This window comes from Drosophila kikkawai, unplaced genomic scaffold (assembly GCF_030179895.1).
Source record: "Drosophila kikkawai strain 14028-0561.14 unplaced genomic scaffold, DkikHiC1v2 scaffold_7, whole genome shotgun sequence".
Taxonomy (NCBI): Eukaryota; Metazoa; Arthropoda; class Insecta; order Diptera; family Drosophilidae; genus Drosophila; species Drosophila kikkawai.
Genome location: NW_027222730.1, coordinates 122,200 through 146,236, shown reverse-complemented (window position 1 = coordinate 146,236; position 24,037 = coordinate 122,200). Strand labels below are relative to the sequence as shown.

Here is a 24,037-nt window from a genome sequence, read left to right as displayed (position 1 = left end):
CGGCCTCTACGCCTGCCTCTCGCCGACTTAGCAGATGTGGCGCTCATGGCGCTCATGCTGCTGTCGCTCTCCATCGGTGGGTGAGTGTGACTTACCCCGACGATACTGGCTCCTCCTGTTGTCGACTTGACACAAAGACTAGCTCCACCTATAAATAGAGTGGCGCCACCTATGCCAAGCTCTCCGCAGACACGAACCCGCACAGCAAGGACCGAAACCGCACAGCGAAGACACCAACCGCACAGTCAGCTGTTCAGCAGCTGATGGAAAATTCCACCAGCAGCACGTGCGCTTTGCTTGCTTAAAATTTGCAATTAAAAATTGCAATTTATAGCTTGCCAATTCCACTTGCACTTGTGAAAACACTGCCAACGTTTTCGCGAAGCACTAAGACACCGATTTGTCCACTTTTTGAATTATATTTCACAACGGAAACCAGTTTTACGACGAAAGAATCACGAGCGTCCCGAAAGCACGTCCGTCGTTAATCCATTCATGCGCGTCACTAATTAGATGACGAGGCATTTGGCTACCTTAAGAGAGTCATAGTTACTCCCGCCGTTGACCCGCGCTTACTTGAATTTCTTCACTTTGACATTCAGAGCACTGGGCAGAAATCACATTGTGTCAACACCCGCTAGGGCCATCACAATGCTTTGTTTTAATTAGACAGTCGGATTCCCCAAGTCCGTGCCAGTTCTGAATTGATTGTTAATTGATAATCGTTATAATTAATAAGAACTAATTGGTTTGACCCAACTAGTATTCTTAAAAATTTTAGCAAGAAAGTTCCACAATTGGCTACGTAACTAAACTATCCGGGGAACAAGTAACCACCATAAATGATAGAAACTCTATTTACCCAGAACGAGCACATAAACCATGTTATTGTTTCCCAATCAAGCCCGACTATCTCAATCTTCAGAGCCAATCCTTATCCCGAAGTTACGGATCTAATTTGCCGACTTCCCTTACCTACATTATTCTATCGACTAGAGACTCTTCACCTTGGAGACCAGCTGCGGATATTGGTACGGCCTGTTGAGAAGTTTGCGTATCCCCACCATAAATTTTCAAGGTCCGAGGAGAAAATATCGACACAACAGTATATGTCATGCTCTTCTAGCCCATCTACCATATCTCTCTGCGAAAGACTTCCATGGTAGTACGGCTATAAAACAGAAAAGAAAACTCTTCCGATATCTCTCGACGGCTTCTTTATGGTCGTTCCTGTTGCCAGGATGAGCACGAGGCCCATATTTAATAACAAACGGATACTCAACAGGTTACGGAATTGGAACCGTATTCCCTTTCGTTCAAAATTATTCAAGTATATTATTTGCCAACGTTTTTATATAGTCATTTATTACTTGAAAATTTTCGGCTTTCGCCTTGAACTTAGGACCGACTAACTCGTGATCAACCACTGTTCACACGAAGCCCTTCTCCACTTCAGTCCTCCAAGGTCTCATTCGATTATTTGCTACTACCACCAAGATCTGTACCAATGGCAGCTCCATGCAGGCTTACGCCAAACACTTCTACGCATACCATTGTACCTTCCTACTCACTAAAGTTTCAAAATTTATATTACAAGTAATATAAATCATCTACTTTAGCGGTAATGTATAGGTATACAACTTAAGCGCCATCCATTTTAAGGGCTAGTTGCTTCGGCAGGTGAGTTGTTACACACTCCTTAGCGGATTTCGACTTCCATGATCACCGTCCTGCTGTTTTAAGCAACCAACGCCTTTCATGGTATCTGCATGAGTTGTTAATTTGGGCACCGTAACATTACGTTTGGTTCATCCCACAGCGCCAGTTCTGCTTACCAAAAGTGGCCCACTGGGCACATTATATCATAACCTTAAACTTCATATCAAGAAAGTTAAGGTTCTTACCCATTTAAAGTTTGAGAATAGGTTAAGATCGTTTCGACCCTAAGGCCTCTAATCATTCGCTTTACCAGATAAGATTATTTTATATAACATTAAAATGCACCAGCTATCCTGAGGGAAACTTCGGAAGGAACCAGCTACTAGATGGTTCGATTGGTCTTTCGCCCCTATACTCAATTCTGACAATCGATTTGCACGTCAGAACTGTTTCGGTCTTCCATCAGGGTTTCCCCTGACTTCAACCTGATCAAGTATAGTTCACCATCTTTCGGGTCACAGCATATCTGCTCAAGGTACGTTCCAGTTAGAGGCATAAATAATATAAATATTATTATACATAACTATATAGAACGCCCCGGGATTGTGTTAATTAACTATAAATAGTTAAAAAACTAATCCCATTATTAGTCAAGTTAATTACGCTATTAGGTTTATATCCCAATAACTTGCACATATGTTAGACTCCTTGGTCCGTGTTTCAAGACGGGTCCCGAAGGTATCCTGAATCTTTCGCATTGTTAATCGTACAAGTGCATATAATAAACACAAAAATCAATGATAATCATGCCATTATATAATTCCGAAAAATTAACGCACTGTAGTCATATAAATCTATCAGCACTTTATCAAATTAATGACATTTATTCTATGTTAAAATGCAAGCATAATAATTTGAATAAACTATAAGCCATATTTTATGATAAATAATGGTATGCTAATAGATTACAATGTCCTTATATGGAAAAAATGCACACTATTATCATAATATTTATTAAATATTACAATTCTAATGATGAATTTTCCATAACGGATATTCAGGTTCATCGGGCTTAACCTCTAAGCAGTTTCACGTACTGTTTAACTCTCTATTCAGAGTTCTTTTCAACTTTCCCTCACGGTACTTGTTTACTATCGGTCTCATGGTTATATTTAGTTTTAGATGGAGTTTACCACCCACTTAGTGCTGCACTATCAAGCAACACGACTCTTTGGAAACATCATCTAGTAATCATTAACGTTATACGGGCCTGGCACCCTCTATGGGTAAATGGCCTCATTTAAGAAGGACTTAAATCGTTAATTTCTCATACTAGAATATTGACGCTCCATACACTGCATCTCACATTTGCCATATAGACAAAGTGACTTAGTGCTGAACTGATTTCTTTTCGCTCGCCGCTACTAAGAAAATCCTTGTTAGTTTCTTTTCCTCCCCTAATTAATATGCTTAAATTCAGGGGGTAGTCCCATATGAGTTGAGGTTGTATAAAACATTTGTTTGCATTAATTCTTTTTATATAGAAATAACATTACATTTTAAATTTGCCATTTATTGACAAACCCAACGAAGAATAATAACATTTACAACGGTTTTTCAATTTTTTCATCATTAATAAGAGACAATCCTAGATGAAAAATATTTTCATATTTTTTATGCTAGACATTTCTCAGTATTATTTGATTTAAAAAAAGAAAATATTTCTCTTCGTTTTCACATTCAAATATTTACAACAATGTGAGAATAATGTTTTTCATATAATTTTTAATATTATGAATATAAAAATTTAAAAATTATTATATCCAATAATATACCATGTGCTTATAAAATTCATACAATGAAATTTATGAACAACTTATTTTGCATAGTCTTACAACCCTCAACCATATGTAGTCCAAGCAGCACTTTAAAATGAATTAAAGTACATAACAGCATGGACTGCGATATGCGTTCAAAATGTCGATGTTCATGTGTCCTGCAGTTCACACGATGACGCACAGTTTGCTGCGTTCTTCATCGACCCATGAGCCGAGTGATCCACCGCTTAGAGTTTTAATAATTTGGTTTATATATATCATCAGAAATGTTTTTATTGAAAGAAATTAATTAATACACCATTTTACTGGCATATATCAATTCCTTCAATAAATTTAACATTGTAATTTTTTTTTTTTTAAATCCAAAATAAATGTTGCGAAAAGTCTTAGTTTCATATAAACAATATACATATCTGTAGTTTTAATCATTTTTATAATATAAGCCTTTTTGGTTTCGATATAATATATTGGTGTAATTTTATATAAAACATTAACCTGAATAACCAGGTACAACATTATGCATTTCAGATTGTTGCATTAACCAATGTATGCGCATAATAATAATGAACAATACATTACGCAACGCCTGTATATTATGGTCCATATACACGCAAATTTTTTATTTTCCATTAATTGATTTTTATTATTCATTTAACATTCAGCTTTGCTTGGTTGCTGTTTACAATGTTAATTTTTTTTCTTTGGCAATTTCATTAATATTATTAATAATATTATATATTAACGGTAAGGAAAATTATATACTATAATGATCCTTCCGCAGGTTCACCTACGGAAACCTTGTTACGACTTTTACTTCCTCTAAATAATCAAGTTCGGTCAACTTTTGCGAAACAACCGTAACACACAAGGCGTCACAGTGATCACGTCCGGAGACCTCACTAAATAATTCAATCGGTAGTAGCGACGGGCGGTGTGTACAAAGGGCAGGGACGTAATCAATGCGAGTTAATGACTCACACTTACTGGGAATTCCAAGTTCATGTGAACAGTTTCAGTTCACAATCCCAAGCATGAAAGTGGTTCAGCGGTTTACCCGGACCTCTCGGTCTAGGAAATACACGTTGATACTTTCATTGTAGCGCGCGTGCAGCCCAGGACATCTAAGGGCATCACAGACCTGTTATTGCTCAATCTCATTATTGCTAGACGCAATTTGTCCATTTAAGAAGCTAGTGTCCTTATAATGGGACAAACCAACAGGTACGGCTCCACTTATATAAACACATTCAAACACAATATACATTTTACTGCAACCATGAATGAAGGCTATATAAGCTTCAACACCATAATCCTGAAGATATCTATTTAATATATTTGAGTCTCGTTCGTTATCGGAATTAACCAGACAAATCACTCCACGAACTAAGAACGGCCATGCACCACCACCCATAGATTCGAGAAAGAGCTATCAATCTGTCTTACACACTTATGTTCGGACCTGGTAAGTTTTCCCGTGTTGAGTCAAATTAAGCCGCAGGCTCCACTCCTGGTGGTGCCCTTCCGTCAATTCCTTTAAGTTTCAGCTTTGCAACCATACTTCCCCCGGAGCCCAAAAGCTTTGGTTTCCCGGGAAGCGACTGAGAGAGCCATAAAAGTAGCTACACCCAATTGCTAGCTGGCATCGTTTATGGTTAGAACTAGGGCGGTATCTGATCGCCTTCGAACCTCTAACTTTCGTTCTTGATTAATGAAAACATCTTTGGCAAATGCTTTCGCTTAAGTTAGTCTTACGACGGTCCAAGAATTTCACCTCTCGCGTCGTAATACTAATGCCCCCAAACTGCTTCTATTAATCATTACCTCTTGATCTGAAAACCAATGAAAGCAGAACAAAGGTCTTATTTCATTATCCCATGCACAGAATATTCAGGCATTTGAAGCCTGCTTTAAGCACTCTAATTTGTTCAAAGTAATTGTACCGGCCCACAATAACACTCATTTAAGAGCACTAATGCAGGTTTTTAAATAGGAGGAACATATGAAAAAATACAAGTATTTTAACATACATAAGAACTCCACCGGTAATACGCTTACATACATAAAGATATAGTACTAACCACAATTGTAAGTTGTACTACCCGTATGAAGCACAAGTTCAACTACGAACGTTTTAACCGCAACAACTTTAATATACGCTATTGGAGCTGGAATTACCGCGGCTGCTGGCACCAGACTTGCCCTCCAATTGGTCCTTGTTAAAGGATTTAAAGTGTACTCATTCCAATTACAGGGCCTCGGATATGAGTCCTGTATTGTTATTTTTCGTCACTACCTCCCCGAGCTGGGAGTGGGTAATTTACGCGCCTGCTGCCTTCCTTAGATGTGGTAGCCGTTTCTCAGGCTCCCTCTCCGGAATCGAACCCTGATTCCCCGTTACCCGTTGCAACCATGGTAGTCCTAGATACTACCATCAAAGTTGATAGGGCAGACATTTGAAAGATCTGTCGTCGGTACAAGACCATACGATCTGCATGTTATCTAGAGTTCAACCAAAGTAACGATCTTGCGATCGCTTGGTTTTAGCCTAATAAAAGCACATGTCCCATAAGGTTCATGTTTTAATTGCATGTATTAGCTCTAGAATTACCACAGTTATCCAAGTAACTGTTAACGATCTAAGGAACCATAACTGATATAATGAGCCTTTTGCGGTTTCACTTTTAATTCGTGTGTACTTAGACATGCATGGCTTAATCTTTGAGACAAGCATATAACTACTGGCAGGATCAACCAGAATAATGTTTTTTTTATTTCATATTTCATTCATATTAGTGAATAGAAATTAGCAATATAAATATTTGTATACAGATTTTATCAATATATATTTTTCTTTTTCTCATCGAATACGGCCATAATTATATAGCAATCGTATTCGCAGCATTTGTATTCATATAAATTTATGTTTTTAATTTTAATACATTTTTTATATATGCATATATTTCATTCAAAAATATCATTTTATTTCCAACATACATAATTGTATCACCCATACAATTTTGTTTAATCAATATTAATATTGAAATTAAATCATTTGCAATTTGATAATAAATTTAAAATTTATTATTTTCGTAAAAGCATTTCTCATGGTAATATATTAATATAAAACCAAGAACATATGAAAAAGTTACATATAAAAATGAAACTTAAATCATATTGTGATATGTGAATACAATAATACTAAAAATTAATATTAATGCAACACATTTTTTGTGGTAGGATCAAATATAATATAAATTATATCTGCCTACCGCCATAATTTAACGATAATAATTGGAAACTAGAATTGTTATTCAATTTTGGCCTTTGTTTCAACTCTATTATCTTTTTATAATAAATATATATCGCACTAAGCCAAAAATCTAAGAAACTTAGATAACAAATTTTATAACGATATTATTTATGATTTAAACCATTTAATATTAGTATAATCAAATATATATGAAATCACATAACATTTTGTATTATACTTGATGGACAACCACTGCCCATCTTATATAGGTTTTTTGCACCGATGTCTTGAAAACGGGTATTTATAACTGCATTTTCCACCCACCGTATAGTTTCCCTATATAAATAGAGAAAATTATTTAATATGGTACTGAAATGCACAAACATATAAAATGTTTGCATATTTCATATAATACCATCAATATTTCATATTATTGAACAAAATATATGCGAAGCAAATATTTTGAACAATGACCGGTCGGCAACCACTGCCTACCCTATATAGGTTTTTGGCCCCGCTGTCTGGCACCAGGCCATTTATCGTATGGGGTTTTCCCCATACATAGAGAAAATCTCTATAATCGTATCAAAATACACAAATATTTCAAAATGTTTGCATATTTCATATAATACGACTATTATTTTATATTATATTATAAAATATTTCATATTATTGAACAAAATATATGCGAAGCAAATATTTTGAACAATGACCGGTCGACAACCACTGCCTACCCTATATAGGTTTTTGGCCCCGCTGTCTGGCACCAGGCCATTTATCGTATGGGGTTTTCCCCATACATAGAGAAAATCTCTATAATCGTATCAAAATACACAAATATTTCAAAATGTTTGCATATTTCATATAATACGACTATTATTTTATATTATATTATAAAATATTTCATATTATTGAACAAAATATATGCAAAGCAAATATTTTGAACAATGACCGGTCGACAACCACTGCCTACCCTATATAGGTTTTTGGCCCCGCTGTCTGGCACCAGGCCATTTATCGTATGGGGAAAATGGTATACATAGAGAAAATCTCTATAATCGTATCAAAATACCCATATATTTTAAAATAATTGCATATTTCATATAATACGACTATATATATTATATTATAAAACTTTACAACTTTAAGTTTTCATAATATAATATTTCCATATGTATTTTTTCCAACTTTATTTTCTCATTATATCATATTTCCATATGTATTTTTTCCAGCTATACGTTTTCATAATATAATATTTCCATATGTATTTTTTCCAGCTATACGTTTTCATAATATAATATTTTCATATGTATATTTTTCCAGCTATACGTTTTCATAATATAATATTTTCATATGTATATTTTTTCAGCTATACGTTTTCATAATATAATATTTCCATATGTATTTTTTCCAACCTTATTTTCTCATTATATCATATTTCCATATGTATTTTATCCAACTTTATTTTGTATAATATAATATTTCCATATGTATTTTTTCCAGCTATACGTTTTCATAATATAATATTTCCATATGTATTTTTTCCAGCTATACGTTTTCATAATATAATATTTTCATATGTATATTTTTCCAGCTATACGTTTTCATAATATAATATTTCCATATGTATTTTTTCCAGCTATACGTTTTCATAATATAATATTTCCATATGTATTTTTTCCAGCTATACGTTTTCATAATATAATATTTTCATATGTATATTTTTCCAGCTATACGTTTTCATAATATAATATTTCCATATGTATTTTTTCCAGCTATACGTTTTCATAATATAATATTTCCATATGTATTTTTTCCAGCTATACGTTTTCATAATATAATATTTTCATATGTATATTTTTCCAGCTATACGTTTTCATAATATAATATTTCCATATGTATTTTTTCCAGCTATACGTTTTCATAATATAATATTTCCATATGTATTTTTTCCAGCTATACGTTTTCATAATATAATATTTCCATATGTATTTTTTCCAACTTTATTTTCTCATTATATCATATTTCCATATGTATTTTATCCAACTTTATTTTTTATAATATAATATTTCCATATGTATTTTTTCCAGCTATACGTTTTCATAATATAATATTTCCATATGTATTTTTTCCAGCTATACGTTTTCATAATATAATATTTTCATATGTATATTTTTCCAGCTATACGTTTTCATAATATAATATTTCCATATGTATTTTTTCCAGCTATACGTTTTCATAATATAATATTTCCATATGTATTTTTTCCAGCTATACGTTTTCATAATATAATATTTTCATATGTATATTTTTCCAGCTATACGTTTTCATAATATAATATTTCCATATGTATTTTTTCCAGCTATACGTTTTCATAATATAATATTTCCATATGTATTTTTTCCAACTTTATTTTCTCATTATATCATATTTCCATATGTTGTAAGGAAGCGTCTGGGCGGCCGGGGTGATCCTCAGCGGCCCAGAGTCCCCTCACAAAATTTATAATTTGTGAGACACCCAGAACGGAGAAGCGCCGATAATTTCTGGCCAGCTAGCGGGAAAAAAATGGGTAAGAAATATATTGATACGGGATTATTTGACCAGGGAAGGCTGGGCGACCCGGAAAAATCCAGCGGTCAAGCCCGCGTCAGCGCTCGGAGGGATCCAGCAGCGAGACGAGTGGCCCGGAGTTATCCAGCGGCCACGCCCACGCCCACGCTCGGAGTGATCCAGCGGCGGGGCGCCTTCGGGGCAGGACAAAGGCTCGGAGGGATCCAGCAGCCCAGGCTTGTGTCCACGCTCGGAGGAATCCAGCAGCGGGACCACTGACTCGGAGAAAAATCCAGCAGTCAGCCCCGAATCCTTGCCCGGAAGAATCCAGCGGCAGGATTGCTCAGAGGGCTCGGAGAAATCCAGCAGCCACGCCCACGCCCGCGCTCGGAGTGATCCAGCAGCGCGGCGTCCGTTGGGACAGGACAAAGGCTCGGAGAGATCCAGCAGCCGATGCCTGCGTCCACGCTCGGAGGAATCCAGCAGCGGGACAGTTGGTTCGGAAAAATCCAGCGACCAACCCCAGATCCTCGCCCGGAAAAAATCCAGCAGCGGGATGGCTCTCTGAGGGGCAGGGGAAAAAGGGGGACCGGCGGCCTCGCGGCAAGTCCGGGCTCGGAAAGATCCAGCAGCCACGGGCTCCTGTTCCCGTCCGGCTTTCGCCCGCACCCGGAATTACTCCGATGCTACGGGAAAAGCGGGAGGGGAATTGGTCACTGCCGGCGAGGGGCGCCGGCCCGCAAACGAAGGCGGGGAAAACGCACGATTTTATGCAAGCACATGATTTTATTTCTCACTTATAGTTACTGTGGCAAGGGGCGGGGTAGATCCCCAATATATATTTAATGGCCGGCGGCCATGCTCACCCACGATTCGAAGCGGATGCCTTCGAAGGTCCTGCAGGATGTTTTTACGAACACGCGGTTTTTGCACTTAGACTTATCACTCTGGAGCGGCACGACTTGCGCGGTTAAGAATTAGGCGAGGATTAAAATTGACCTAATTCTTGAGTGTGGCCGTGACCTAGTTTCTGCCGGCAGCGCTGCCGCGATCGATCTTGGCGTTGCCAGGCTCTGCCACTATCGCCGACAGCGTTGCCACTTGCGCGCGTAATGTTAAGGCTTAATGCTTGTTTTGAATTTCCCTTCGCGGGGTTTATTCGGCTTCATGCCGTTGGCTTCGTGCCGGGTGGTGTGTGTGTGTGTGTGTGTGTATGGCTTCGTGCCGGGTTGTGTGTGTGTGTGTGTGTGGGTGTATGGCTTCGTGCCGGGTGGTGTGTGTGTGCTTAATTTTTATACCCTTGCAGGGTATTATAATTTCAGTCAGAAGTTTGCAACGCAGTGAAGGAGACGTTTCCGACCCTATAAAGTATATATATTCTTGATCAGCATCAACAGCCGAGTCGATCTAGCCATGTCCGTCTGTCCGTCTGTCTGTCTGTCCGTCTGTCCGTCTGTCTGTCTGTCCGTCTGTCCGTCTGTCTGTCTGTCTGTTTCTACGCAAACTAGTCCCTCAGTTTTAAAGCTATCTGAATGAAACTTTGCATATAGTCTTCTATATGCTCTCACTGCTATATATGTCGGAACGGGCCGGATCGGACGACTATATCATATAGCTGCCATACAAATGTTTGATAAATTTTTAGAAAAAAAAGTATAACTTGGCTGTTTTTCAATATTTTTGCATCATTTTTGAGATATAGCCATTTTATATTATTCCAGAATTTTGGTAAAAATTTTATGAAAATCGGACGACTATATGATATAGCTGCCATAGGAACGATCGAGAAATTAATAGAAATAAAATTATAGCTTCGTTGTTTTTCAACGCATTTTTATTTACTCTGAGATATACGTTTTTTTTTATTATTCTAGAATTTTGGTATAAATTTCATAAAAATCGGACAACTATATCTTATAGCTGCCATAGAAGCGATCGGTAAATGTATAAAATATATAAAGCTGAGAATGTAAAACTGTAACTGTCAAACTGTAAACATAATAAGTATAGGTAAAATGTAATGAAACTCTGTTTTGTGAGTGTTTTCAGCATTTAAATCTATAAAATAAACATCAAAACCAATCTGCAAGGGTATACAAACTTCGGCGTGCCGAAGTTAGCTTCCTTTCTTGTTAGTCTTAATTTTAGTCTTAATTTTAGTCTTAATTTTAGCTTAGTTTCTACATAGATACATATATATACAGTTTAGTGGCGACCGATCGTGTCGTCACACCTCCTTCTCACTTCCGGGTGGGGTACAGGAAGACCCGTGCGTGGTCGTCCCTGTTTAATTGTACCCGGAATCGTTGGCCCTGCTCCTCCTCCAGGTAGCGCCGGGCCCTCCGTCTGGCGATCAAGAGTCTCTGCTGGATCCTCCGGATGAGCGCGGCGGGTAGCGTGCCGTTGGGCGTGCTCCAGCCGTCGGGGACTGGTAGCCAGCGGGCGTGATCCTGACGATCGGGTGGTAGCTCCTCCTCGGACGAGGACCCGCTGGGACTATCTGCCCAGGGCGCGCTCCGTCGGCGGCCTCGGCGTGCTGGTGCTGGTGTAGGTGGCCGATCCCTGGCCGGACGTGGCTCTGGGTCTGTTGGCTGAACTGGCCCGGCGGAAGACGAGCCCAGCTCGTCACTCAGCTCCTCGGCCCTGCGTCGGGCCACTGCCGCGGCGTATTCGTCGGGTGTGGGTAGCGGGGGGCGTGCCGGGACGGCCACGGCTGGTCTCTCGTTGGTGGAGTCTTCGTTAGCGGAGTCCTCGTCGGTCGTCAGGTCGACGAGTCGGCTTGTCGTGGGGCCATCTGTCCGGCGAGGAGCGGCGGCGGCGTGGTACCCGCGCGACGTGGTCGGCGGGGACTGGCTGGGCGTCGAGGCCGCGCAAGTGGGTATTGGGCAGCTGGTGGCATACGGGCCCGGCCCGAAAATATCCTCGTATGCCGGCGGCGGGGTGCCCGGCGGTCTGAAGTCTGGCTCGGCGTCGTCGGAGTCCGAGATCTGGATGATCTCGGGCTCCACTCCCTCGTCGCTGGAGATCTCCTCATACTCCGGCAGGAATTGCGGTGACGGGGTCCTTGGCTCGTCGGCGGATGGGTTGGAGACGGGGCGCATCGGGAGCTCTACCCCGTCCTCGTCGGGAGACTCTCCGAAGAGGTCCTCCAGCTCCAATCCCTCTGCCCCCTGGGCCATCTCCTCCAGCACGTCGGGTGGAAGGTCGCCTAGGCACTCTCGTAGCGCCGCTTCCACCTCGTCGTCTGGATCCGGCGCCGCTACAGCCCCTGACGGGACCAGCGGTGCTGTGGCCTGGACTGTGTGTGTCTCAGGCGCTGTAGAGGTCGGGCCGGTGCGTGCGCGTGTCGCGGTGAGGGCAACTCGCGGCGTCGCCCGTGGTGATGATGCTGTCGTGGTGGTCCGGCCGGTGTGCGGGCGCGTCGACGGGGCGGCTGCTTGAAGCACTGCCTGTGGTGACTGCCCCTTGTTGCCGGTGGGTGTCGTAGGCAACTGGCCAGTGTGTGGACGCGTCGACGGGCCGGTTGTCTGTGGCGCTGCCCGTGGTGGCTGTAGCGGGACCAACGGCGGCGGCCCCTGGTCCGTGTCTGGCTGCTTGCCCTGGTCGGCAGGCGCGCGGGCGGCTTCGGTTGGCCGTGGTCGTGGCGGGGTGGTGTCCACCCGTATTGGGCCGAAGCGGTGATCCGGCGGGATGTCCACCTGCTCCGCGGACGGGATTCGCCTGCGGATTCCGGCCACGCTGAGTGGCGCGAGGACTGATGCTTGGGGCCGATGCCCCATCTGGAGGCCACCTAGCAGGTCTTCAAGGGCGAGCCCCATCCAGGCGTCGTCCCTGGGTGACGACATCGTGACGAGATCTTGGTCTGGGTTGGTGGTGATGTGGCCGTGCTCGGGATCGTGGGCGGTATGCAAAGCGCGTGTGATCAGCGCTGCCGTGCGCTGGATCCTCGAGGATGCGGGCGTGTCTTTGTTGGCGGTTGCCTGTGGCCGGTGGGTCGCGTCCCTGTTGCTTGTTCGCTGTTTGCACCGTGTGCGTTCGTGCTGCGTGATGGTCGATGTGTCTGCGGAGAGAAAAGAGCAAAAGAGACGGCGTTGTTAGGGGGGCGCTTTCGAAGGACCCTACCCAACCGAGAGTTGCTCGATTTCTAAGTTTTGCGAAAGAGAGGGCGCATGTTTCCCCCCTAAGGGGGTAGGAGCGTTGGACAGGCGCGCCTGTCAGCAAGTGGCCCCTCTGAACATGGCCATCTTTCGTTCTGGGCGTGGCGTAGTGGCGGCGTCGTGGAGTGGGGCGTGGCTTAGTGGCGGCGGCGTGGAGTGGGGCAGTTCTCCCCAGGGCTCGTGTCGGCGGCGTCTGACTGCTTTGGGTTCTGCGTGTCCTCGGCGTGGTCTTCCTCGTAGTCGCTGTCATCGATCGCGCCTTCGGCGTGGTCATCTGCTTCTCCCTGTCGGTAGGGTTTCAGCTGCCCCAAACTCGCAGTACGACGTCGGCGGCTGCCGGGTACGTGTAGCTGGACGATGTTTGGTGAAGGGAACTTCGCCACTCGGAAGGGTCCCTCGTATCTCGCGGCCAGTTTGGCGGCGAATCCTTCAGCAGCGTTGGAGAGTGCGTGGCGTCTCACCAGCACTAGAGATCCTACAGGCGGCTTCCAAATCCGCCGGCGCAGATTATAGTGTCGGCCCTGATCCGCCGTAGCGCGTTCAGCGTTGTCTCGCACCACTCGGAAGATGTCCTTCAGCTGCTGGCTTCGGTCCGTTGGGGCCACCTCTGGGGTGCCTCGTCCTGGTGTGAGCTCGTCGTATAGAGTCCGTGGCAGCCTCGGCTCTCGCCCTTGCGTCAGGAAAGCTGGGCTAAATCCTGTTGTGTCGGAGACACTGCTGTTGATGGCCAGAGAGATTTCAGGCAGCAACTGGTCCCATGTGTTCTGCGGGCCTCCATCCAGGTACTGGGCGATCATCGTCTTGATCGTCCTATTGGCTCTCTCCGTCGGGTTCTGCCTTGGCGTATACGGCGCCGTGTGCTGCAGCTCCATGCCCAGCGATTTGCAGAAGTTCTGGAAAGATCGCCCTGTGAACTGCGTGCCGTTGTCGCAGACGAAGGTCCTCGGCACTCCGAATCTGCTCAGGATCCGTTCCCGGAAGGCGCGTTCAAGCTGTGCTCCAGTGGCTTTCCGCAGTGGCACCAACTCCACCCACTTGCTGAAGGCATCCAGAAACACCAACAGCATGGTGTTGCCTTGCTTCGATCGTGGAAGCGGTCCAACGAAGTCCGCGCAGAGAACCTGGAATGGCTCGTCGACCTGGCGGGTGAACATCATCCCCGCAGGTTTCTCCTGGCTTACCTTGAACTTCTGGCAACTCGTACAGTGACGAACATAGCGCGCGACGTCGCGAAACAAACCCGGCCAATAATATCGCTGAGCCACGCGATTACTAGTTTTCCGGATTCCCAAGTGTCCGGCGGTTGGGTGGTCATGGCATTCCTCGAGGACGCGTTGGCGGTAATCCGACCCAACGCACAGCTTCCATGGCGTGTACTCCTCCTCTTCTGGCTGAAGACCAATGCGGCGATAGAGTTGTCCGTTCTCCTCCCTGTAGTCGGGGAACTTGGCGGGTTCTGTCCGCATCTTCTGGAGCATCTTCTGGATCCAGCGGCAGTTGACTCCTTGTACCTGTGCTTGCTGCGCGGTAGGCAGCGGTTGGCGAGAAAGGGCGTCGGCCACAAGATTTTGGGCCCCTTTCCGGTAATGGACGTCATACTGGTACTGTTGCAACTCGAGAGCCCAGCGTGCAATCCTGCCCGTCGGGTTATCGATCGAATTCAGCCATTTCAGCGAGTGATGATCCGTCACCACGTCGAAACGGTACCCCTCGAGGTAGCATCGCATCTTCCTGATTGCCCAGACGATGGCGAGGCACTCCTTCTCCGTAACGGAGTAGTTCCTCTCGGCCGGGTTGAGCCGGCGGCTGGCGTAAGCGACAACTCTCTCCTGTCCCTCGATGGTCTGCGTCAGTACGGCTCCTATTCCGTACTCGCTGGCGTCCGTCTGAAGAACAAATTTCTGGCCGAAATCCGGACAGGCCAAGACCGGTGCCTTCGTTAGTAGCGCCTTCAGCTCCTGAAAAGCGTGATCCTGCCTCGATGTCCACTCCCACTTTTGGCCTTTCTTCAGCAACGCGGTCATGGGTTCGACCACGTCGGCGAAGTTTGGAACAAAGCGGCGATACCAGGATGAAATCCCAAGGCACCTCCGGAGCTCCTTTAGGCAAGTTGGTGGCTTCAGCTCGCGGATCGCGGCAACTTTGTCCGGATCTGTATGGATGCCCGCCTCGCTGATCACATGTCCCAGGTAGACGATGTGGCGTTGGAAGAAGTGGCACTTCCCTCGATTCAGGCGCAAGTTCGCATTGCGCAGGCGTCGGAAGACCTCTTGAAGGTTGGCGACGTGTTCCTCCAGCGTTGAGCCTATGACGATGATATCGTCCAGGTAGGCGAATGCGTGTGGTTCCATGTCAGGCCCGATGACTGTATCCAAAGCGCGCTGGAACGTTGCAGGGGCGGAATGCAGACCGAACGGCATCACCCGCCAGTGGAATAATCCTCTGCCGGGAACGGTGAAAGCCGTACACTCTCGGCTGCCCGGGGCTACTGGTATCTGCCAGTACCCATTCTTTAAGTCCAGCGTCGAGATGAACTTGGCGTTCCGGAGGCGTTCCAGAATCTGGTGGATCCTCGGGAGCGGGTAGGCATCGGGAACCGAGTTTTCGTTGAGTTGACGGTAGTCAACACACATGCGTACGTCTCCGTTTTTCTTCGCCGCAATCACAATGGGCGCGCTGTGCGGACTCTTCGAGGGCTCGATCCGCCCGTCTCGAAGAAGCTCGTCGATCTGTTTGTCGATGATGGCCCTCATGGCCGGGTTCCTCGGGAAGTATCTCTGCTTCAGTGGCCGATCGCTGCGCATGATGATGTGGTGTTCCGCTATGTGGGACACCCCTGAAAGATTCTCGAACAAGGCCAACTCCTTCTCCAGGAATTCCTCTACCCAGGGCTCTGGGTAGCTGTGGGTCTCGAGCTCTTCCGCCTCGGCTGAGTCTGGACCCCCCGCGGGGTGACTCACCGAGTTAATGTTTCCGCAGAGAGGCGAGTCTTGCGCCGGCGTTTCCTCGACGTGGTCCTGGAAACGGACACGCTTCTTGGAGGTGCGAAATGGATTTCGCTGCGCGGCGGTGGCATCTGCCACAGGCAAGACGTGGCTCCAACTTGGCGGCTGGTTTCCCGTCGTGGACGAGTCTGTGCCCGAGATGACTGCCGACCTCCGGGAGGATGTGCTCTCCTCTCCGGCAGGCGTGGTGCTGGCGGTCTCCCGGTTGGTTTCGAGGGCTGTGCCCCGAGGGCGGGCGCGTGGCGCCGGTTGCGGTGGTTCTCTGGTCGTTGCTGGTTCCGTATTGCTGGAGCGTAGCTCCGTCGTCACTGGTTCCCGGCGGGCAGAGTGTGACTCGGCCGGCGGGCTTCGTGGTTGAGAGCGTGGCTCTCTCGGCTGCGGCGTAGGGTGTGGCCTTCCGTGAGGGTTGGAGTCTGGCTCCTCAATGTGGACAGAGCGTGGCTCCTCGAAGCGGACAGAGCGTGGCTCTTCCCTCCGGCGTCTTGCATTGGCTCTTTCTTGAGCCCATGGTGGCTCCGTGTACTGGTCTGGCATCAGGCTGAGGGTCTGTCCCCCGCACTGCATGGTGGCTCCGATCCTGCAAAGAAAGTCCATGCCTAGGAGAACGTCGTCAAGGACTTCGCTCATCACTAGCAGGACGGTTGGAGCGCGTTTGCTCCCCAGGTGTATATTGGCGGCGAGGGCCCGGGTCAGGTCCCGGCATGTCCCGTCGGCCAACTTGACTTGTGTGCGAATGTCTCGCGAGTTGTCCGCGTTGCCTAACTCTCGGGCTAGGTCTTCGCTGATGAAGCTATGCGTAGCTCCGGTGTCCAGGGTGGCCACGAATTCTCGTCCTTCCATGGTGATGGTGGCGCGAATCCGTCCCTGGTGTTGGTGGAGAGTTCCTCCTACTGGCTGCGTGGGTTGGACGGGTTCCCCGGGTGATTCCCGGTCACTCGAGGCCCGTTCCCGTTTCCCGATGCTGCACGCCGACAGCAATCGATAGTCCGGGTTCCTCTGCGCCCGCAGTCCCAGCAGAAAATGATGCGGGGGTTCCGGCACTCGGCCGAGAAGTGTCCCGGTTGGCCGCAGTTGCGGCAGGCGTCGCGGGCGTTGACTGGCTCCGATGTGGCAGGAGAGGCCGTGCTCTGGCTCGTGTTCGCGTTCCGGCTGGTACCTCCGTTGAAAGGGTTGCCCACTGGGGCTGCTGGTGGGGCACGGCGCGGCGTCTGCCCGGCTTCCGTCCCATAGTTGCGCCTAGCTTCCGGTCGAGGGCTCGGAGAGCGATGATCCTGGCCTCTATCCCGGCTACGCGTCACCTCGTAGTCCACTACCAGGTGGGTCAGCTCCGCCAGGGTGCGGAAGTCCTGTCTTCGGGTGAACAGCTGGTACTCCGGCAGCATGTTGTCGTAGACGCGCTCCAACTCCCGGTCCGGAGAGAATCCAGCTCGGCGCATCTGCAAGCGAAGATCCACTAAGTATTCCTTGAACGGCTCGTTGGGTCGCTGCAGGTGCGTCCGGATCTCGTCCTCCAGTCGTTGATAATACCGCGGTGGCAGGAAAAAATCTAGAAATTCGCGGCGAACCTCGACCCAGCTGGCTTGCTGGAGTCCGCTCGTGCGGAACCAGCTCTCGGCGCGACCGGATAGCAGCACCACCAAGGCTTGAGCCAGATATCTCCGGTCGATCCGGCAAGTATCGGCCCGCTCCTCGATGTGCTCTATAAACCCGAGTGGATCCGTCGTTCCGTCGAACGAGAGACCCCACTTCGTCATCCTGTCGATCAGGATGGCTCCCAAGCCGGCGTCGCTAGGGTGATTCACGGATCTCGGAGGTTCTTCCGCCTTCGGGCGTCGCCCTGTGGCCGGTGAAGTACTACGCGGTAGGAAAAGCGAGGGTGGTATCAACGATGCCGACGTGGTCGGTTCCGGAGAGATGAGAGACGGATCTAGCGGTATAGGTGACTTGACGTCGCCGGTGGGTGCGTTCCCGAACCGGCGTTCCAGTTCCGCGAGTCGATCCTGGATTTCCTCGGAATTGCCAGGCTGCCGCGCAAATGCTATGAGCCGCGCGCGTTGCTCGTCCACCGTGCCGCTTCGGTCGAGTCCGAAATCGCCTAGGATGGTTTCTAGCTCCATCTTTTTACGATAGCTAATCCATGTGACGCCCATCGTTGCGAAGAAGATGATCAGGGATACGGCGACCGAGAATTAATTTGCTATGGCACAGGTCACGGAATCGAGTATACAATCGAAATTCAATTATTCTGTTTTATTTGATTTATTATTTTATTTAATTCTTTTATTGTTTATTATTTTTTTTTTTCTTTAATTATTTTAATTATTTTTATTTAATTATTCAATTATTTTATTTTATTTTATTTAATTATTCAATTATTTTATTTTATTTCGGCGTGTGTACCAGGCTTTTGCGTTTTGAGATTGCGCAGGATCCGCTTGGTTTTGAGTTGGTGACAGGATCACGCAGGATCCTCTGGATACCCGTGGTATATATTTTTTTTTTTTTTTTGTATGAAAGGATCTTCCCGTTGAGCACTTTGAAAGCGACGGCGAAAGAATTTTTCTCGGCACTGTCCTTGAAGGATATTATTAATTTCGAAAAAAAAATATTTAAGTGTCCTCTAAGGATGTTCTTGACCACGGCGGAAGGATCTTAGTCACTGGCGTTTGCGCGAAAAAAAATATTTGAGCGATGTGTTCTTTCTGATAGTTCGTCGGAGATTGATTTTATGTTGCCCAGTGTAGCTTTATTTATTACTGCCCACGGTAGCAGCGGCGCAGCCGAGTGACAGATCGATAGCGGCAGAGGGCGTCCCTCTGCCGGCGTTGACGCGGGCGGAGATGCAGCGAAGCTAAGTTATGGCGGGAATATTTCTCGGGCGAATGCATGCAAAGCGACAGAGTGATAGCGGCAGAGAGCGTTCCTCTGCCGGCGTAAGCGCGGGCAGCGACGTCAAATTTCGAGCGGTGCAGCGAAGCTAATTTTTGGCGCGAATATCCCGCGTGGCGGGTGGAAAATTTTGTTGTCTCTTTCTCTTTGAATTATGCTTCGCCGCTGCCGTCTGTCGCCGAATTGGCGCGACCTATTTGCACTGCGAAAAAAACGTGGCCGTTGCCGAATATTCCCCCATAGAAAATTTATATATTTTTTTCCCCCATATATATTATTATTTTTTTTTTCCCAGGTATATATATTATTATTATATTTTCTCCCTATATATTTTATTATTTTTTTTTCTATGTATATATATTTTCCTGACCAAAAAGTATCGGCTGGCGGGGCTTTAATCCGCCAAGATGACCAACTTTTCCGTCCTGGGCTGTCCCTGCTCCCGGCGCCATGTAAGGAAGCGTCTGGGCGGCCGGGGTGATCCTCAGCGGCCCAGAGTCCCCTCACAAAATTTATAATTTGTGAGACACCCAGAACGGAGAAGCGCCGATAATTTCTGGCCAGCTAGCGGGAAAAAAATGGGGAAGAAATATATTGATACGGGATTATTTGACCAGGGAAGGCTGGGCGACCCGGAAAAATCCAGCGGTCAAGCCCGCGTCAGCGCTCGGAGGGATCCAGCAGCGAGACGAGTGGCCCGGAGTTATCCAGCGGCCACGCCCACGCCCACGCTCGGAGTGATCCAGCGGCGGGGCGCCTTCGGGGCAGGACAAAGGCTCGGAGGGATCCAGCAGCCCAGGCCTGTGTCCACGCTCGGAGGAATCCAGCAGCGGGACCACTGACTCGGAGAAAAATCCAGCAGTCAGCCCCGAATCCTTGCCCGGAAGAATCCAGCGGCAGGATTGCTCAGAGGGCTCGGAGAAATCCAGCAGCCACGCCCACGCCCGCGCTCGGAGTGATCCAGCAGCGCGGCGTCCGTTGGGACAGGACAAAGGCTCGGAGAGATCCAGCAGCCGATGCCTGCGTCCACGCTCGGAGGAATCCAGCAGCGGGACAGTTGGTTCGGAAAAATCCAGCGACCAACCCCAGATCCTCGCCCGGAAAAATCCAGCAGCGGGATGGCTCTCTGAGGGGCAGGGGAAAAAGGGGGACCGGCGGCCTCGCGGCAAGTCCGGGCTCGGAAAGATCCAGCAGCCACGGGCTCCTGTTCCCGTCCGGCTTTCGCCCGCACCCGGAATTACTCCGATGCTACGGGAAAAGCGGGAGGGGAATTGGTCACTGCCGGCGAGGGGCGCCGGCCCGCAAACGAAGGCGGGGAAAACGCACGATTTTATGCAAGCACATGATTTTATTTCTCACTTATAGTTACTGTGGCAAGGGGCGGGGTAGATCCCCAATATATATTTAATGGCCGGCGGCCATGCTCACCCACGATTCGAAGCGGATGCCTTCGAAGGTCCTGCAGGATGTTTTTACGAACACGCGGTTTTTGCACTTAGACTTATCACTCTGGAGCGGCACGACTTGCGCGGTTAAGAATTAGGCGAGGATTAAAATTGACCTAATTCTTGAGTGTGGCCGTGACCTAGTTTCTGCCGGCAGCGCTGCCGCGATCGATCTTGGCGTTGCCAGGCTCTGCCACTATCGCCGACAGCGTTGCCACTTGCGCGCGTAATGTTAAGGCTTAATGCTTGTTTTGAATTTCCCTTCGCGGGGTTTATTCGGCTTCATGCCGTTGGCTTCGTGCCGGGTGGTGTGTGTGTGTGTGTGTGTGTATGGCTTCGTGCCGGGTTGTGTGTGTGTGTGTGTGTGTGGGTGTATGGCTTCGTGCCGGGTGGTGTGTGTGTGCTTAATTTTTAGTCTTAATTTTAGTCTTAATTTTAGTCTTAATTTTAGCTTAGTTTCTACATAGATACATATATATACAGTTTAGTGGCGACCGATCGTGTCGTCACACCTCCTTCTCACTTCCGGGTGGGGTACAGGAAGACCCGTGCGTGGTCGTCCCTGTTTAATTGTACCCGGAATCGTTGGCCCTGCTCCTCCTCCAGGTAGCGCCGGGCCCTCCGTCTGGCGATCAAGAGTCTCTGCTGGATCCTCCGGATGAGCGCGGCGGGTAGCGTGCCGTTGGGCGTGCTCCAGCCGTCGGGGACTGGTAGCCAGCGGGCGTGATCCTGACGATCGGGTGGTAGCTCCTCCTCGGACGAGGACCCGCTGGGACTATCTGCCCAGGGCGCGCTCCGTCGGCGGCCTCGGCGTGCTGGTGCTGGTGTAGGTGGCCGATCCCTGGCCGGACGTGGCTCTGGGTCTGTTGGCTGAACTGGCCCGGCGGAAGACGAGCCCAGCTCGTCACTCAGCTCCTCGGCCCTGCGTCGGGCCACTGCCGCGGCGTATTCGTCGGGTGTGGGTAGCGGGGGGCGTGCCGGGACGGCCACGGCTGGTCTCTCGTTGGTGGAGTCTTCGTTAGCGGAGTCCTCGTTGGTCGTCAGGTCGACGAGTCGGCTTGTCGTGGGGCCATCTGTCCGGCGAGGAGCGGCGGCGGCGTGGTACCCGCGCGACGTGGTCGGCGGGGACTGGCTGGGCGTCGAGGCCGCGCAAGTGGGTATTGGGCAGCTGGTGGCATACGGGCCCGGCCCGAAAATATCCTCGTATGCCGGCGGCGGGGTGCCCGGCGGTCTGAAGTCTGGCTCGGCGTCGTCGGAGTCCGAGATCTGGATGATCTCGGGCTCCACTCCCTCGTCGCTGGAGATCTCCTCATACTCCGGCAGGAATTGCGGTGACGGGGTCCTTGGCTCGTCGGCGGATGGGTTGGAGACGGGGCGCATCGGGAGCTCTACCCCGTCCTCGTCGGGAGACTCTCCGAAGAGGTCCTCCAGCTCCAATCCCTCTGCCCCCTGGGCCATCTCCTCCAGCACGTCGGGTGGAAGGTCGCCTAGGCACTCTCGTAGCGCCGCTTCCACCTCGTCGTCTGGATCCGGCGCCGCTACAGCCCCTGACGGGACCAGCGGTGCTGTGGCCTGGACTGTGTGTGTCTCAGGCGCTGTAGAGGTCGGGCCGGTGCGTGCGCGTGTCGCGGTGAGGGCAACTCGCGGCGTCGCCCGTGGTGATGATGCTGTCGTGGTGGTCCGGCCGGTGTGCGGGCGCGTCGACGGGGCGGCTGCTTGAAGCACTGCCTGTGGTGACTGCCCCTTGTTGCCGGTGGGTGTCGTAGGCAACTGGCCAGTGTGTGGACGCGTCGACGGGCCGGTTGTCTGTGGCGCTGCCCGTGGTGGCTGTAGCGGGACCAACGGCGGCGGCCCCTGGTCCGTGTCTGGCTGCTTGCCCTGGTCGGCAGGCGCGCGGGCGGCTTCGGTTGGCCGTGGTCGTGGCGGGGTGGTGTCCACCCGTATTGGGCCGAAGCGGTGATCCGGCGGGATGTCCACCTGCTCCGCGGACGGGATTCGCCTGCGGATTCCGGCCACGCTGAGTGGCGCGAGGACTGATGCTTGGGGCCGATGCCCCATCTGGAGGCCACCTAGCAGGTCTTCAAGGGCGAGCCCCATCCAGGCGTCGTCCCTGGGTGACGACATCGTGACGAGATCTTGGTCTGGGTTGGTGGTGATGTGGCCGTGCTCGGGATCGTGGGCGGTATGCAAAGCGCGTGTGATCAGCGCTGCCGTGCGCTGGATCCTCGAGGATGCGGGCGTGTCTTTGTTGGCGGTTGCCTGTGGCCGGTGGGTCGCGTCCCTGTTGCTTGTTCGCTGTTTGCACCGTGTGCGTTCGTGCTGCGTGATGGTCGATGTGTCTGCGGAGAGAAAAGAGCAAAAGAGACGGCGTTGTTAGGGGGGCGCTTTCGAAGGACCCTACCCAACCGAGAGTTGCTCGATTTCTAAGTTTTGCGAAAGAGAGGGCGCATGTTTCCCCCCTAAGGGGGTAGGAGCGTTGGACAGGCGCGCCTGTCAGCAAGTGGCCCCTCTGAACATGGCCATCTTTCGTTCTGGGCGTGGCGTAGTGGCGGCGTCGTGGAGTGGGGCGTGGCTTAGTGGCGGCGGTGTGGAGTGGGGCAGTTCTCCCCAGGGCTCGTGTCGGCGGCGTCTGACTGCTTTGGGTTCTGCGTGTCCTCGGCGTGGTCTTCCTCGTAGTCGCTGTCATCGATCGCGCCTTCGGCGTGGTCATCTGCTTCTCCCTGTCGGTAGGGTTTCAGCTGCCCCAAACTCGCAGTACGACGTCGGCGGCTGCCGGGTACGTGTAGCTGGACGATGTTTGGTGAAGGGAACTTCGCCACTCGGAAGGGTCCCTCGTATCTCGCGGCCAGTTTGGCGGCGAATCCTTCAGCAGCGTTGGAGAGTGCGTGGCGTCTCACCAGCACTAGAGATCCTACAGGCGGCTTCCAAATCCGCCGGCGCAGATTATAGTGTCGGCCCTGATCCGCCGTAGCGCGTTCAGCGTTGTCTCGCACCACTCGGAAGATGTCCTTCAGCTGCTGGCTTCGGTCCGTTGGGGCCACCTCTGGGGTGCCTCGTCCTGGTGTGAGCTCGTCGTATAGAGTCCGTGGCAGCCTCGGCTCTCGCCCTTGCGTCAGGAAAGCTGGGCTAAATCCTGTTGTGTCGGAGACACTGCTGTTGATGGCCAGAGAGATTTCAGGCAGCAACTGGTCCCATGTGTTCTGCGGGCCTCCATCCAGGTACTGGGCGATCATCGTCTTGA

The 24,037-nt window shown here is 48.9% G+C and overlaps 2 protein-coding genes, 2 non-coding genes and 1 pseudogene across 4 annotated transcripts; all 5 read right to left on the bottom strand.

Annotated features, from left to right (window-relative positions):
* LOC121501902 (large subunit ribosomal RNA) lies at positions 1-3,166 on the bottom strand (annotated as a pseudogene; the record flags this gene model as incomplete).
* A 387-nt stretch (positions 3,167-3,553) lies between these two features.
* LOC121501907 (5.8S ribosomal RNA) lies at positions 3,554-3,732 on the bottom strand. Its single transcript, XR_005990730.2, has one exon. It is a non-coding gene; the product is annotated as a 5.8S ribosomal RNA (ribosomal RNA).
* A 529-nt stretch (positions 3,733-4,261) lies between these two features.
* On the bottom strand, positions 4,262-6,255 carry LOC121501876 (small subunit ribosomal RNA). Its single transcript, XR_005990709.2, has one exon. It is a non-coding gene; the product is annotated as a small subunit ribosomal RNA (ribosomal RNA).
* A 5,285-nt stretch (positions 6,256-11,540) lies between these two features.
* LOC138929592 (NHS-like protein 3) lies at positions 11,541-13,731 on the bottom strand. The gene is made up of 2 exons (XM_070288991.1): positions 13,656-13,731; positions 11,541-13,360 (listed from the first exon to the last, which is right to left on the bottom strand). The coding sequence occupies exons 1-2, from the start codon at positions 13,729-13,731 to the stop codon at positions 11,541-11,543; spliced, it is 1,896 nt and encodes a 631-aa protein (XP_070145092.1).
* A 7,584-nt stretch (positions 13,732-21,315) lies between these two features.
* Positions 21,316-23,506, bottom strand: LOC138929591 (NHS-like protein 3). Its single transcript, XM_070288990.1, has 2 exons — positions 23,431-23,506; positions 21,316-23,135 (listed from the first exon to the last, which is right to left on the bottom strand). The coding sequence occupies exons 1-2, from the start codon at positions 23,504-23,506 to the stop codon at positions 21,316-21,318; spliced, it is 1,896 nt and encodes a 631-aa protein (XP_070145091.1).
* Positions 23,507-24,037: the final 531 nt, after the last annotated feature.

Coding starts and splice junctions, on each gene's coding strand:
- LOC138929592 (XM_070288991.1), bottom strand. CDS start 13,731: ATGACCACGCCGAAGGCGCGATCGATGACAGCGACTACGAGGAAGACC. Junction 13,361..13,655: donor GACACGCAGAACCCAAAGCA/GTCAGACGCCGC, acceptor TTCTCTCCGCAG/ACACATCGACCATCACGCAG.
- LOC138929591 (XM_070288990.1), bottom strand. CDS start 23,506: ATGACCACGCCGAAGGCGCGATCGATGACAGCGACTACGAGGAAGACC. Junction 23,136..23,430: donor GACACGCAGAACCCAAAGCA/GTCAGACGCCGC, acceptor TTCTCTCCGCAG/ACACATCGACCATCACGCAG.